The sequence below is a fragment of the Artemia franciscana genome, chromosome 2 (genome assembly GCF_032884065.1).
Source record: "Artemia franciscana chromosome 2, ASM3288406v1, whole genome shotgun sequence".
NCBI lineage: Eukaryota > Metazoa > Arthropoda > Branchiopoda > Anostraca > Artemiidae > Artemia > Artemia franciscana.
The window spans coordinates 41,800,107-41,817,026 of record NC_088864.1 but is presented as its reverse complement, the minus strand read 5'-3'; the positions used below and the strand labels follow the sequence as shown (position 1 = coordinate 41,817,026).

The following is a 16,920-nucleotide window of genomic DNA, read 5'->3' as shown; positions in this document are numbered from 1 at the left end:
GAAAATACAAGTGCCGTTTAAAAGAGTTTAAAGTGATCGGAAAACAACCAGCCTACCTCTTTTGTCTTTTTCAGCTGGCTACATACCTTAACGCACAATGACAACCGATAAAAATTTTGAGCAATACATTTTGTTCAAAAAGCTAAAAAAATCAATAAGTAAAGTATTATAAATAAAGTAAATTCAATAAGTTCATTAATTAATAAATTTTGTTATAGCTATTTTGTTCAACGTAGTCAAAAAGTCTGGAAATTTCGTCTTTGAGGATAACCCCCCCCCCCCCCTGCAGCCCTCAGGACAAGGGTTGTCATAGAGTCTTCAAAAAGGGCTGATTCGATTGGAAATTGAGACACCTAGTGCCCTTTTTATTAGTCGAAAGTGATCGGAGGGCAAATGACCCCCCCCCCACCATGACCATCCTTTCCCCAAACATTTCCAATCAACATTTTTAGATAGCCATTTTGTTTAAAGTGTTTGAAAGGTCTGACAATAACGTTTTTGAGGACAACAAATCCCCCGCCCTCAGGGCGAGGGTTGTTGTTATGCCCTGGGGGCATAAAAACTTTTTTTTATAGAAAGCGTGGTCGTATAAATTTTTGAGGGTGTTCATTACACTGGCAATCAGAAGCTCTATCTCTCTTTTTAAGAGTCTAAGTGATCAGAGGGAAGCTACATCCCCTCCCCCCAGACATACACGTCATATTTTTCTAAAATGTATCTAATATAAATTTTAAGATATTTATTTTATTAAAAATATTCTAAATATCATATAACAAGGCTTTTGGGGTGAAAAGAAACCCCAGAACCTAGGGGCAAGGGTTGTGAGTTTGCCGATGGTGTATTTAAGGTTTTTATGGAAGGGATGGTTGCACAAACTTTAAAAGAGGTTCATTTAGTTTCAAATCGGAAGTTCTACTTCCCTTTAAGAGTAAAAAATCATGGACGGCAGGTAGCCCTCCCCACCCCCAACTACCCCTCTTAACCGAACGAATATGATTAAAATTATCAGACAGCAATTTGGCTCAAAATAGTCCAAAGAGCTAAAACAATGACTATGGTTGAGACAATCACCCAGAGCCCTGGGGATAGGGCTGTAAGTCATGACTTCGGATCGTATAAGGCTTTTATGGAACGGGTGGTCGCATAAACTTCCGATGGGGCTCATTTGATTTCAGATTGAAAGTTATGGTACCCCTTTTAAGAGTAAAAAGTGATTTCAAAGCAAACAACCACCCCCCCCCCTACGCTCATCATTCCTCCAAAGAAATTCAATCAAAATTTGGAGATACCAATTTTGTTCATGGTAGTTGAAGACTCCGTAAATTAGGTCTTCTGGGAAGACATCCCCGCCCCCGCAGCTCTCGGGGCAAGGGTGTAAGTTATGCCCTGGGGCAAATAAGTTTTTTTTATATAAAGATTGTTTGTATATACTTCGAAAGGGGGGGGGGGTCATTGAATTGGCAGTCTGAAATTCTAGCGTCCTTTTTGAGAGTCAAAGTGATCAGAAGGTAGTTAACCTCTTTTACCACTCGTCAACACTTTGTGTTTTTACCCGAAATACAACGAATAATGATTTTTGAGACAGTCATTTTATTCAAAATATTCCAAGGATTATATAACAAGGCTTTTGGGGCTGAAACAAACCACTAGAGTCTATGGACGAGGTTTGTAAGTTATACCGCCGGGTATTTACAGTTTTATGGAAGGGATTTCTGGTTGTTTAACTTTAGAAGAGGCTCATTTGGTTAAAAATTGTAAGTTCTACTTCCTTTTTAAGCGTCAAAAGTGATGGAGGGCACTTAGACCCCCCCCCCTTCCCGAAAAAACCTCTTTTCACCAAACGCATCTGATTGAAATTATCAGATAGTGATTTTGTTCAAAATAGTCTGAATAATATATAATAATCTCTCCAGGGGTGACACAACCCCCCAGCGCCCTGGGATAGGGTTGTATGTTATGCTATGAGGGCATATAGGGTCTTTATGGAATGAACAGTCGTATAAATTCCAGATGGGGCTTGTTTGGTTTGGAATTGGAAGTTGTAATGACCTTTTTAAGAGTCAAAGTGATCAGAGAGCAACCTGCTCCAACCTACACTCATCACTTCCCTTAACATCTCCAATCAAAAGATGTATATAAAAATTTTATTCATCATAGTTGAAGGTCATCGCAGTTGAAGGTTTTGAGACAGTCATTTTATTCAAAAGATTCCAAGGATTATATAACAATGCTTTTGGGGCTGAAACAAACCACCTGAGTCTAGGGACGAGGGTTGTAAGCTATGCCGCAGGGTATTTAAAGTTTTTCTGGAAGGGATTTTTGGTTGTTTGACTTTAGAAGAGGCTCATTTGATTAAAAATTGCAAGTTCTAGTTCCTTTTCAAGCGTCAAAAGTGATGGAAGGTATTTAGACTCCTCCCTTCCCAGCAACCCTCTTTTCACCAAACGTATCTGATTGAAAATATCAGATAGGGACTTTGTTTAAAATGGTCCAAATTATGTATAATAATGTATCTAGTGGTGACACAACCCCCTCGGAACCTCGGGATAGGGTTGGAAATTATGCCATAAGCGCATATAAGGCTCTTATGGAATGGACAGTCGTATGAATTTCAGATGGGGCTTGTTTGATTTGAAATCGGAAGTTATTTTTTCAACATCTTCTTCAACACACGATGACATTTTTAACTTAATACCATCAGCCGGTCCTGAAGCACTGCTACTGCGTTCTCTTGACAACCTGCATGTGTATAATGTGTTCCGATTTATTTCAATGCAATTACAACTTTGCCAAAAATTATTGCCTTCATATCTTTAGGTTTATAAGTAGTATTAGTACCACTATTAGTTATATTAGTAGCAGTAGGTGTACAGTTAATAGTAGTAGTACTAGCTTTAGTAGCAGTAGTAGTAGTAGCATTGATAATATTAGCAGCAACTGTAGTAGTTGTAAAAGTAGAAGCAGTAGTATTATGATGCAAATTTTGTCTTTTGGTTAGTTCAACACCCCCACAACAAGCGTTTTAAGATTTAATTTCACGCTCGAAACTGTTTCTAAGATATTGCTGATATGCCTTTCTGACAACCCGCATATGGCAGGTTGTCATCCATAAAAGTCATCCAGTTGTCCATGGCTTACGAGGATTCTGTTTCTTCACTCTTATAACCTTAATGGGACACGCACTGTTATAAATAGGAAAATAGAAGACATTAGACTATCAAGCACTCTCGTAAGGGATTCTTCTTCAGAAAACATGGGGGTGCAACTGATAACACTAACATCCTCCACAAGCTTTTGAAGATTCTCTTTTTTCATTAACCGTCTCTTTATTTTCTTTTTCTTTGGTCCGTGCAACTGACATCTCATAATACTACCCGATGGAAGATGGTCAGAACCAGGAAAATCACAATATCAGCAGAACAAAGTTTCAAATCAGCAGAACGAACGAAAATATTATCAGTCAGAGTTGCAATCCGTCCATTAATTCTCGTGAATACACTCACAAGCGGTTATAGGTCAATTGATATTACAAAATTAAAAAAAAATCAACATTGTGACTAGACAAATCAAGCAGCTTGAAATTAAAATTACTCATAACAACATAACTAGCTCCAGACCGTACATTTGGAATCAGCTGACTCATTCCTCCCACAAAATCATCAAGTTGAGCACCAGGTGGCACATATACCATACTAATTATTTTCGTTTTCCCATCAAATCAAATTTCAACTGAAAAAAACTTCAACCTCACCTTCAATCCATACACTAAGATCATCCATTTGATTATAATTCAACCCATTCTTCATAAGGGATCCAACCCCTCCACGGCCCATCACCAGTCGGTTCTTCACACGAAGATCCTAATCTTGAAACAAATACAGTGAGAAAGACTAATTTGTACTAAAACTGTTTCCCATTATCCTATAATATCAAAAGAAGAAGAAAATTGTTCACTAGATTCCGAAATAGCCAGGTAGCTCATAGTCACGAGGACACTCCAAGAACACATTTGCAGACTTTTTTCATTTATATTATAATATTTTTCCATTTTTCATTTATGTTCGGTGGCAGCCGAATATATTCACTCTTCTTCACAGGTTTTAGCTCAACCATCGATATATTATCATCACTGGCAATACTTCTTGATAAATAATTCAGAAGTGCAAATCGACCTTGATCAAACATTATCATTTTTCACATAAAAGAACAAAAATAGCACTTGAAAAAGAGGAAAGAGAACAGAAATGAAAGAAAAACAATTCTTAAACACAAATATCAAAAACAATATATAAGGTTGTCAATTGACCAAAAACACCTGATTGGAACAGTCTCAGTTTCGGAAATAAAAATCAATCGTGGCCTTGATCAGACCACACCCTGCGATTTCTCAACCTGTCACTTGAAACGCTCAGAAGATCGCGCTTAGATTTTGCAAGATTCTCAGCTACAAATAAGCCTGAGTCATTAAGATGTTTTTCGCTTTAAACGCATGGTGAGCTATTTCTTTTGGTCGGAACTGGAAGAGGACATAGGCAACTTTATATGGTTTTTAAGCATTATTTGACCCAACTCTAATTCGTCGAACAAATATGTCTGGATCTGTAAAATTAGTTAGACCCATCTTGACATATAATATGTGTTTATTGGTGTTACCTGCAATTTGCTAAGAAATCTGCTTCATGCTATTAAATAAAAGAGAATTTTTCTCCCTTCCCTCTCTATTTCGCCTTGTTTGAGCTCAAGCTGATTAACGCGGTTTTGTAATAGATTGGTAATGTGCATTCGGGCTTTTAGGGGTTTCATAATTAGTTCAAATCTAGGATAATAATCAACATGTACTGCCTCATAAATTTCTGAAACTGTTGTTTCAACTGGAAACTTGGCATGGATTTTACCTGCAGCCTGCGAAATGAATTTTTTAGTCTTTCGTTAATTTTACTCTTGATTTCTTTAGCTTAGATTTTGCAAGTTCGTTTCCTGTAGCAACTATTAGTCTACGGAGATAACTACCTTGTCTACGGGCCAGACCTACCTAGTAGGTTAGCTCTGGGCATACAGAAAGTGAAAGAAGTGCTGCGTCAGCAGCACTTCTGGTCACACTTCAGGGAAGACCTAGCGGGCAGGTTGAAACAATATTGCTTTTTATAATCGTGGATGAAACCACGGACGTCTCTGCTAATAAACTGCTATCGATTTGCATCACTATTGCTGATGGTGGGCTAAAGACGAAAGTTGATATGCTTGATCTAGTCTCTTGTCCAGACAGACAGTATTTGTGTTTATGGGGTATTTGGCAAACTAAGTCATTTTTTGAAAGCACCAGAAAAGGAAGGCGTTGGCTTACGGAACTGGGTCGGCTTTTGAGCAGACGCAACTAATTTTATGATCTGCCGTTGCCATAGCTTATTAACACATATCTCAGTCAAGTGTCCTTTGCTTAACAATTACCAGCGAAAACAATTAGCTTAAGGTTGACAAGGCAAGCTTGACAAGGCAAACTTGACAAGGTATCTTGGCTTAAGTACCGGAAGACACCTTTTGGATTTAATATCTGATCCCCAATTCGCTGAAGGCAACAAAAAAGTCTAGAGTTTGGCCAGAAAATTCTACAAAAAAGCAGTAACACAAATTCAGAAAATATTTTCGCTTCCAAGTGAAATATACAGCCTTGTTAAACTTGTAAATACGCTTTTCGTTCTTTCAAGAGAAGATAAAACTCTGAAAACTTTTTTTTTGCATCCTTTGGACTTCCTTTGTGGAGCGTAGCAAGCATTGAAAGGAGGTGGGGAGACTTGGCTTTATATACCCACACAATGACATGAATTGTGAGAGTGGAGACCCAGTTTTTCTCTGGAAATGTGTTCCAAGGGTTAAAACGCTTATCGGACATAAGAAGTTCGATAACGTTTAGCAGTAGTAAAATTTCTCTTCAGTTATTTATCTTCAAAAGCAGTAGTAGAAATTCTATTTAGTCTCTAAAAATCGATCAAGACTGAAAAGCGCAATCGGCTAGCCAGTATCACCCTTTGCACCACTTATTCGACGACATGCGGATTGAAACGAAAAGGCTGCTATAGCCACATGGTCATTGACGATTTAATTAAAAAGCGCTTGGAGTGTGTTAAATCTAACGCTACAGCTTTAGAATGCTAAAGCAGATGTCTATTTTCCCTATTAGAGTTTAATTGTGTGGTGGTGCTTTTGAGTAAATTCTGCCTTTTCAGCTGGAAGTATTTGAAATGTTTTTTGGGTCCGACCGCATTTGGCTTAGCTAGTCAGCATTTTATCTGATCTTATCCTTTTCTATTTTAATGCTGGTTTTACACATAACATCTTTTATCTGAGTTAAGCCTTACGTGAGCCTGGGAAAGTCGAATTTCTTATTCAAGTTCTTCAAACAATTTATGCATATACTACTCATTTTTAACTTATATTTGAACCCGTTTCTACTTCAACTCTACTTATTTTTTAGACTCGCCAAATTCTTTTTGGACAACACTGTCATTTGTTTCTTATTGAGATAGAATATTTCAAAAAAGCAAAGCTGAGCTTTCACAATTTCATAAAAAGTCAGAGAAGCTAAATACTTGTGCATAGTAAGCTTTTTTTTTTAATGTTAGGATTAACTTCATTTAACTAATATTTTTCTTGTTAAGTCATATCTGTAAAATTCTAGTTAATTGACTTCTTGCTATCTCGGAAAGGGTTTAGACTAGGAAAATGAAACTCTCAGAAATATGTCTACAGGCTAAAGTATGTCCCGGGAAGGTATTTTAAAGTACCCACGTCCACTCCTTCTCCCTCTAGAGGGCCCTGAAATTTGCCTACATGACAGGTCTATACCTATTGAAATTTTGACAAAACAACAATTTACCTTAATTTTCAGTTAGGCTACTAGTTGCTTTTTCTCTGCCTTTAGTTCTGAAAATGCAATTCCTGTTATTTGAGTTGAATTTTGAGCCATATCAATATTTTTTTTCAAAATTTAGGAAATGTATTTGTGTATCTTTAAAACCTTAAAAAATGAAATTGAGCAATGTTATGAAGCTGAAAACAATTCTGTTGTACTTCAATTTAGCACAAGATCTATTTTGCAAGGTTTCACTTATATAACACATATGTTTCTAAAGGTCATCAAAGGTCAGGGTCCTCTAGAGAGAGGAGTAGAGGTAGTTGCTTCAAAATACCTTTCCTAGATATACTTTAGTTTGTAGATTCATCCCTGAAAGTTTCATTTTCTTAACCTAAACCCTTTCTGAGATAGCAAGAAGTCAATTAACTAGAATTTTACCATGGGTAAAATTCTAGTTGAGTGACTTCTTGCTATCTTAGAAAGGGGTTAGGTTAGGAAAATGAAACTTCCAGGGATGGGTCTACAATTGAACTATACATTTATCTTCAAAGGAGTTGATCTTTTGTTAATTGTGTTTACAGATGACTTATTAAACCTTTCCTACACTTCCCAAGGATGGTCTTCAGCTTTTGAGTTTCACCAAGAAGAGTACACACACATCAGTGTCAGCTTTAATACTGATAAAACAGTTGTTTCATCATTTGACTATAAAGAGAAATAAAAATTTGATAAGTCTATCTGGATCTGAGGTTCCTTTTGCTAGCAGCCTTACTTACCTCAGCATGCCTATTAGAGCAAACCTGAAAGAGAGAAACTGCAAACCTGACAATGAAAAATTATGTTAGTAAGATCTGGGCTGGATATGCCTCCCTGGCTTCAAACATTTCACATATGAGTTTGATCTGGTTGTATATATCATTCTGGTTATATAATTAATAAAAAAATACAACTCTAAAAAGAAGACATTTTATTGGCAGATGTCAGGTTTACTTTCATCCTTCATTATATATTTGTCATTAATTTTCAGGAGGTAGTAGAACTTTTAAGCTATGTTGTCTTTTAACATAAGAAAATGCCACATGTAACATATCATGATTAAAAACAGGAGAACTAAGGTCAACACCAACAAATCCAAAGGTTTGGCCTTGCAACTTATATATAGTCATGGCAAATTCAGCATGAAGTGGAAATTGATATACTTTCTAACCACATTTGTCTTTCTTCTTCATTTTGGATTTTGGTTATTTCAGACAAATTAGTAATGCCCTTTGCTTTAGCTGCCTGTGTTGGTCATCCAGGTTTTTTGTTTTCACATACACTTTTCTGAAGCTTAAGACAGTTTACTTGAAAAAAACTTTGTGATCCCTCCCCTCCTTTGGTCTTAGTTTTCTCATCTTGTGGTAGTATATGAAGGCTACTTAAAGAATAAATATACCTATAAATCAAAAGGAAAGAAATGCACATACATTACTACATATAGGTTACTGGATAAACAGGAAAAGAGCAGGTGAGGCAACTTATAAATGATAACTTCTCACTTAGCAACACTAGTTGGATAAGGTTCTATTCTGTACTTCTATGGCTGGCAAAGCTGGCACAAGGACACAAGAGTCTAAATGTTTTAAGAAATAATAAATGAATCTATCATTTGGATCTAACATTAGTGTAATAGCCTAGTTTATAGGCTGGACCTTTTCCCTCAAAAGGGGTCCTTTGGATAAGTCCTTTAGGCCTATAATTTAAAATACTACCCTCCTCCTCTATGCAGGCTAAAGTAAGGTAGTCCTTAAGCATCAGAGATAAGTCTCAAAGATGTAATGTGGAGATTGCATTGAAAAGAGCTGTAGTTGGTATTGTCCCTTTTTTTTAGTTAAAAAAACTTTCTAAAATAGCACATAATTTAAATAGATGCAATAGAGATGACCTTAAAAGACCTAATTCATAGTTGTGCATGTTGAATGAACAATTGCAGGTGTAATTATAGCCAAGACCAATAAAACAGAAATTTGAAAATTTGCAAGACTCAAGAGAAAACTGAAAAAGAAAATTTCTTCTTCCTATTTTAAAAAATTTATTATTTACTACATTTACAATATTGAATTATTGCCATTTTGTATTGTCTTAGAAAGTATAAACTCCAGTTATTTTTTTATGAAAGGTAAATTGTGTGTGTGTTTTTTTTTATTGACCAAATTTAGTTAAAGACTTTTATGACTAATTAAAATCAAAGCAACAAGTCAAAATTTGCCCTGGATCTACTAAAAGCCCATGATCACTCTGGATCACTAGAAGCCTAGGAAAACAGTTAAAAATTGCTGCCAAATTGTGTTGACAAAACACATTTTTCTGCATTAAATGTCCTATTTTTCTATAACAAAAATGTATTTTCCTTAGCCTTTTCCCTTCTCTCTCTTTTTATGACTTTTTGCTGACACTTATTCTTGAAGCATAAGTTATATCATACCTTAGTATTTTCCAGCCTAAAACTTAATCTACATACAAAGTGTGTTCAACTATAATAAAATTAAAAATATACTAACTTTAGCTATAATTTTAACTCACTCGTTTGAAGAATTTGGGTCTTGGACCCCTCCCCTTGGCTGTGTCATGAAGGCCTGTATACCATTTTGGCAGCTTTGGTTTCCATCTCTTAATTTTAAAGATTTTCTGCCAAACAAGCAGATAATTTTTGTCATTTATAAAGCTGCAACTAATAATATTCAATTTTATTTCCACATCTAATTGCTACTCTTTCTGTCCCTTATATTTTCTGTATTTCCAATTTTCTAATCAGAACTACACTAGCAACTGTCCATTTGGTATAACAATAATAAACTCATAATTAAAGATTTTCTCAGTGGTAGTACAAATATTACTTACTAGGTGGCACAATAGATCCAAATAGTATACATGTATTTGGCTTTTGAATCTCAGCTAAATAGAAACTCTTAGTAAAAATTGTATGTAATAGTTTTCTGTAATCATATATTAATGCTAAAAAAGGTCAGCACCCCTAAGACCATTTGGCCCAAAAATTGTGAAATATGCTAATATAACAAATTAGAAAGGTTTAAATCAAAGAAAGACAAAAAGCAAGGTTACCTTCAAACCCTTAAAGGGCCAGAGCTATATAATCGCACCCGTTTGGTCTGAAAAATGACAAAAATTTGCTAAGGTACCTGATATGCTCATTCTTTTTTTCTCATTGGTTATAATGTCAAACCAGTAGTTGTAGATTATGGAAATGTCTTGTTTGAATGTACAATGAAAAACCCAGCTCCCTATTAACTCATGAAATAGGTTATGCCTCAACTAAGTGGCGTTTCTGCCATTTTTTGCTGAAAAAAAACTGTTTGTATTTTGTTTTCATGGCAATACATTTTAAACGTTTTCACTTTTACTTTAATAAATAAAAAAAAAATCATCAAACTTTAAGAAATAAATATCAGTATATGTTTATTTAACTGACAATTCACAGTCATTTTTTTTTCAGTAAAGTGCAAATTATTTTCAGGTCTTGAGAAGCCATGGGGGTTGTCAGTACTACTCATGTTAATTTGTACTTGTTTTAAGTTTCATTTATTTATTGATTTTGATTTGTGGTAGTTTTACGCTTGGAAGATTATTTTGCTTTATTACTGCTATTTTTTGGTTTAATGAAGCTCTTTACTTTTCCTTGAAAAGCTTGTGTTGTGAAATAAGTTTATTAAATTAATCACTTAAAAATAGCACTAGATCTTTTGACTTCTGTTCAAATGAACCTTTTCCCAATATTATAGGATTATTGGCTTGATGCATTCACCCCTGAAAAAACAACAAAAACAACAAGAAAATAAACATGTGGGTATCCATGGTCTCTCTTGTGGCAAAAAATTCAAAACTCCCACGTTTTCGTAAATGGGACCCGACAATTATACCATAGAGCTCTGTGGCATGTTGAACCTGATAGTTTGATTTTCATTAAGATCAGTTGACTTTTTCCTCCTTTTTGGAAAATCATGCAAATTTTCTCAAGCTTTTAGCTTTTGATGGGTAACATTAAATTTAATGAAATTGTATATTTGAAATCAATTAAAAAAAACAATTCTTTTAATGTATTAAATAAAGAAAAAACAAGTTTTTGGAACTAAATGCAAGGAACAACGTTAAAACTTAAAACGAAGGGAATTTATTCCGTATATGAAAAGGGCTGCTCCCTCCTCAAAACCCCGCTCTTTACGGTAAACTTTTAAGCACTGCACTTTTAAAAAATATTATGGTTCTAATTAAACGGCTCTCGTGTTTTAGGAGTTTTTATTAAGGAACTTGGAGGAAAAGTCAAACCTTAGTGTATTGACCTTAACTAGGTATTGAAGATGGGACAGTCCCTTTTATATACAGAATAATTTCTGTTCATTTCAATTTTTAAAGTTGCTCCTTACTTTCAGTTTAAACACTTGATTCAAGTGTTTTTTATTTAAAAAAATAAAAACATTATTATTTTATTTAAATAATTTTTTTATTTAATTCCTGATTCTTTTTCAAATAAATCCTGGAAGTCCACCTCCTCTTCCATGCCCCAACCCTGCAAAAAAATCCTCTATGGAAAGTTCCCTCTGCATATAATCTTTCTCCCAGGAAATTACCCTTGAAAAGTTTCATCCTCACTAAAATTTAACTGAAGAAAATTTCTTGCAGATTATTCTGCCTGAAAAATTCTCCTTGGCATAATTTCATTTTAAGAAAGTTTTTTTTTCTAATCATTTGTGAAGTCATGCCAGAAATCCCCCCTATGTGGAAAATTTCCACAGGAAATCCCCCTCCCCCATTCGAAAAGTTTCTCCCTCAGAAAATATCCCCATAGAGAATTTCTCCTAGTGATAATTCTCCCTCGGAGTCCCGCCCTCTATGGAAAAATTCCTATGAGAATTTCCACCCAGTGAAGTTTGCCCCAGACAATTTCCCCAGAACATCTCCAGATTTAAAATTAACTTATCAAACAGAAAGTAAGACAAATAAAGCAATTTTTTATATGAATGCTGGCAAACTTCCCCATGTAAAATTTCCCCCTGGAAAGCTCACCCACAGAAACTTCCCTCCCAACAACACATTTTCCCGTAGAAATCCCACCCCCCTGCAGACAACCCTCCTTTAAAAAAACTATATGTAAATAACGGGAGAATTTCTGCAACTTGCAGCCCTTTCCCCTGGGGTTCCGGGATGGTGTCATGTCACACCCAAAAGCATAGTTATTGGACATTTCAACTATGCTGAACAAAATGGCTATCTCAGTATTTTGATTGGACGATTTTGGGAGGAAAGGACGTAGGGGGGGGGGGGCTAGTTGCCTTTCAATATTATTGGTCACTTAAAAAGCCTTAACACTTTTAATTTTCATTTAAATGAACCATCTCTCGATTTTCTATGACCATTGTATCAATACGCTCACTCAAGGGAAGAACACACACACACACAAAAAAAAATGCATTTGTAATCATTCTTCTGGCAAAAACTACAAAATTCCAGAGTTTTACAGATGGGAACTTCAAAACCCATACAGTAGGGTTATCTGTTACACCGAGTTTGAGGTCCTATTTGGAATAAGATTTCTTGACTTTTAGGGGATATTTTCCCCCTTTGTCAGAAATCTCAAAAATTTTCCCAGACTCATAGCTTTTGAAAGGTAACATTAAACTTAGTAAATCTTATATATTTGGAACCAACATAGAAAGCCAGTTCTTTTCATGTATCTACTGTTATAGAAATTCTGTTTTTTAGAGTTTCTGTTCCTATTGGGCAGAGTTGCTTCTTACTTTCATTTCGTTGCCACAAACTGTTTGATCTATCGTTATCGAAATTCTGTATTTAGAGCTTCGGTTGCTATTGGGCTGAGTCGCTCGCTGGTTTATGCACTACCTTCCTATTTTAGTCTCTGATGCAAATTTTATGGTTGTATGATTACAATTTTATTCTAAAATCTGTTTTTATACAGTACATGCCGGATTTGTTAGTGTCAACACCTATCACAGAATTTAAACAAACATTAAAAAAAAGAACTGAGAGAGATGCAATTGCATTTAACAGTGAAAAAGGCACTAATAAATCACTAGTAATTCCACTACCAAAGTTGGCCTACCTATGGAGGATTCTCTGCCAAAAATGTAGTATCTATTGTTTTACTTGTTAAGTGAGTCTTCAAAATTTATTTGTTGTTGTATTAAAGCAAAATATGGGAATTGCTTAAGGTCTTTAGGTTTGAGTTTCGAAAATATAAGAATAATCTTTTCCCAGGCATATGTAAGTCGATTTAGTAAGTTCTGCCAGCTTGCAGAATTAGCTGTAAATTTATCGTTTTTGTGCTTTTATTTATTTATCCAGATGCGCAGCATAATTGCCATTGTTGCTATCATTAAAAGATCAAATAGATGCGAACTTTTAGCAAAGAACAGCTTTTTTTTCCGTTTAAACAAAAAAAAAAAGAAGAGATAAGGAATACTGCTTGAATTAACAATGAATAGCCTATACATTAAAAACAAAATAAAAAATACCGAAACATATGAATCAGATTTTGTTCAGATTTGCTTAGCCGTTTCTGTGTTGAACCTTGTGTAAATCTAATCTAGAATTCGTTCAACAAAGCATAACACACATATCAGCCAATCTTGGTATTATAAGAGTGAAATAAATATGAAATAAGTGTTTGCATCTTCGCTTCTAATGAGCATAGAAGGGAATGAATTTTTAGTTGTCAGCCATTTCAGGATGAAGAAAATAACGAGTAATTAATCATGAATAATAATTGACTTTGGAAACACTGCCCTAGTTATAATTTGGTTTAAATTGATTAACGTTGGAAAACACGGCAAATGTTTTTAGTGCGCTTTCAGTGATCCGAGATACGGTGAATGCTTGACTCCAAATGAATATCTCTTGCCTCCCTCTAGATGTACCTGAAAGAAGTAAAGCAATTAATTAAAATTCCTATTATATTTAACTAATTAGTATATAACGCAAAAAGTATTATTTTTATCTTCTCTTATGGCTGGAGCATAGGTAGGCTGCAAGGGAAAGGCAGTTTTTCTTCCTTATATGTGTACAAGCATTGTAGATCAAGGCAGACTACAGATAAAACCAAAGAGATAGTATATAGAGCGAAAATATACAGCTTATCCTGGAATCACATTTTAGTCACTGGTAACAGGCTGGTTTCAGCTCAGTGTTGACATCAATATTTCCATTTCAGGGATTTCCACCCTAAAATGGGGATTTTTGAGTTTTTTTTAGGTGCAAACTTTTTTTATTTAGGTAATTGAAGATTTCCAGGGATTTGTACAGCTCTTCTGAATTTTTTTAAAAGAAATTTCTGGAGTTTTGGACTTAGAAAATCCTCTTCCGACCTGAAAAGGAAAATGAGACGGAAGTAGGCCTAGTTTTTCGTCCCATTTTCCCAGAAATCTGATACTCTGGACGCACCATAAAGGGAACTAAGGATCTTTTGCTTAGTCGATTTGGAAGTATAATTTGTTTGAATGCTTGCCTTTGCTGGATAGAGTCTTCTCGGAGACGTCGACAATAACATCTAAATTGACTTAGAAATCAAGAGAAGAGTGATCTAAATTTCTTTTAACACCACTAATCGTTTGAAGAAAACCCCGTGAAGGTGCAGACTAGGAACCCCTGCAGTCAAAGGTGCAGGGGTACTGCTTTATTAAACCAAGACTTATCAACGAATGCATTCCAACTTAATTGAATTTCCCAAGTGTTAGCTTCCCCTCGAAAGTATTTACTTGGGTCCAAATGGGCAGGACTGTCTCTTGATACTGAAAGCATATCCTTGCGTGCCCCATGATGCAGTTTAAAAGATCCTCAGAGCTACACAAACTTTTTATGTAGAAGCTGTGTAGCAGATCCAAACGTGATTTCGTTTCGATAGAAACATTTAGAAATATGCAGAAACAATTGAGCCTGTATCAGATCAGTCACTACAGCTCGGTTCTTTACAACCCTTTGTTCGGAAGTATCATTTGATGGAAACAAAAACGAACAGGAGTGTAGGAAGCAAAGTCTCATCAATGTTGAAAATATGGATCCGATTACCTACTGGCATTTGGTTTTTTCGAAGAAAAACTTCCGGAACCGAGGGGTAAGCAAATCTAAAATTGGTCATTATATTTGTGCTTTCTGTTCCTTTCTCAAACGTTATCGCCGAAAGATCTTTAGCGCACTAAAAATCATAGTGAGGGACATATGGAACAAGCTTATAATGGAAACGTTAGATAGAAGTCTAAAAGCAAAATATGGTATGAATTGGGCCCAAGTAAGTTCCTCGTGGATTTTTGGTGACAAGCAGCTACCGCTCCACATGAAAAGAGTCAGGGCTTCAGTACCATCGGAAAAAACAGGATAAAGGTGTTAAATCCGATTCTGACTAAAAATAGATTTCTTTCTTTATTTTTGTTTTTTTATCATTATAACCGGATAATGAAGCAACTGGTGGATTGTTCACCTTGGTATGATAAGCAGTGTGGCCATGTAACACAAAGTACCACAAATAATTATAGGAAATACATATTTATTCATTTTTACCACCATATCCACTGACGCACTGACACAACCGATTATGCATTTTGATTGGTCATACATAACAGAAAACAGAATTGTAATCTATTTTTCTTATTCTTCTTCCACCATCTAATACGTCTTAACGCACCTTGCTATATGTATGTGAACAGTGAACAAGTATTGTTTTATTTTTTACCTTTTCTGTATTAGGCTTATGCAAAGTACATCTTAAGCAATTTTCTATCCTTAAAGTTCACATATTCAGTCTTATTCTGATAGATCTGTCGACAGATAACTTTTTCATTTTTTTTTTAAACATTTTATTAACGTAAACACAACCCAAAATGGAAGCAAGTTGAAACAAAAATAATGCTTGAAAAAGCTACCATTTGAATATCATTAATGCCAATCTATCGTACCGATTCAAATAAAAACGAGGGTGTTGCAAAAACAGCAATAGAAAAGGAAAAAGTAACGACAAAAAACATATTTTCATGTGGTCTAGAATCCAAAATTTGGCACCCAAATTTATAAAACAAAACCGAATTTAACTAGTCGATAAATACAATGAATTGGTTAAACGTCAAAAGAAGATATCTTGGTACAAGTAAAGGTCTTGAGTTGCAAAATAAATCATTTTGAACAAATGCTACTAAGATCAGATGCAATTCCTCTTCGTTTGGGGTTTTATTTATTTATTAATGAAGTTTTGCGCTTGGATTATAATTTGAATTCATCTATGCTCGTCTTACGTTTAATGTAGCTCCTTTCTTTTCTTTTCTTTGAAAAACTTCTTCCGTGGATTGTTTTTTAACTAACTTATTGAAAGGCCATACTTACATTTTATCTAAAGCCTTACACCACACTAAAAATTATAAAGAAATTGAAAAGAAAATTTGAACCAAATGGAAATTTAAAATTCTGATCGGATGTTTGTAGGGAAAATAGGCATAGAATATGGGCTAGATCTCCTCCAATCTCTTTTGCCGCTTAAAAATAGTACTAGAACTTTTGATTGCCTTATCGAAAAAAGTCCAGATTTTTCTAGATAAGAGCTTGAAACTTCTACAACGGATTTTGAGTTTTTGATGGTTAACATTAAACTTAAATAATTCACATATCTTGAATCTGCATAAAAAGCCAATTGCTTTGATGTGTTAATTGTTGTCCAAATTCCTTTTTAAGTGGTGGCTACTTTTGGACCGAGTGGCCACGAGTGTACCACGTTACCAGTTCGTCCCCACGAACTGTTTGATATCTGCGGGAGCGGTGAGCTAACATTATTTTTCGTTGTTACTGTGAGCTTACACATGAGTAGGTCAGATCCCAAATCAGCGAAATCTGTAAAACATCCACGGAAAAACATCTTTACTTGTTGGGAGTAGAATGTGCTAATTATTTGGCGGAAAATAATGTTCAGATTTTTCCCTTTTCTTTTGCATGTATGTGGATTTCGCTCCTGCACTTAAACAGATGAAATGAAGACTAAATAATTTAAAGGTTGTTTGGAAATAAAGCAGAGAATG

At 35.1% G+C, this 16,920-nt stretch overlaps 2 protein-coding genes across 6 annotated transcripts in view; one reads left to right on the top strand and one right to left on the bottom strand.

Moving 5' to 3' along the window:
- Window positions 1–6,468: 6,468 nt before the first annotated feature.
- LOC136041790 (17S U2 SnRNP complex component HTATSF1-like) overlaps window positions 6,469–16,920 on the top strand; it is a 109,877-nt gene continuing 99,425 nt past the window's right edge. Inside the window, exon 1 of one of the 3 annotated variants that reach the window (XM_065726547.1) lies at window positions 6,469–6,596. The gene's annotated coding sequence lies outside the window, so the exon portion shown is untranslated. The remainder of the gene's footprint in view (window positions 6,597–16,920) is intronic. The other 2 variants (XM_065726554.1, XM_065726562.1) reach the window with 2 other exon arrangements.
- The window catches only part of LOC136041809 (ciliary microtubule associated protein 1A-like), a 30,892-nt gene continuing 26,746 nt past the window's right edge, over window positions 12,775–16,920 (bottom strand). For all 3 annotated transcript variants that reach the window (XM_065726575.1, XM_065726584.1, XM_065726595.1), the window contains one exon: window positions 12,775–13,782. In XM_065726575.1, the coding sequence (XP_065582647.1) occupies window positions 13,705–13,782 (78 nt within the window). In that variant the 3' untranslated portion in view covers window positions 12,775–13,704. The remainder of the gene's footprint in view (window positions 13,783–16,920) is intronic.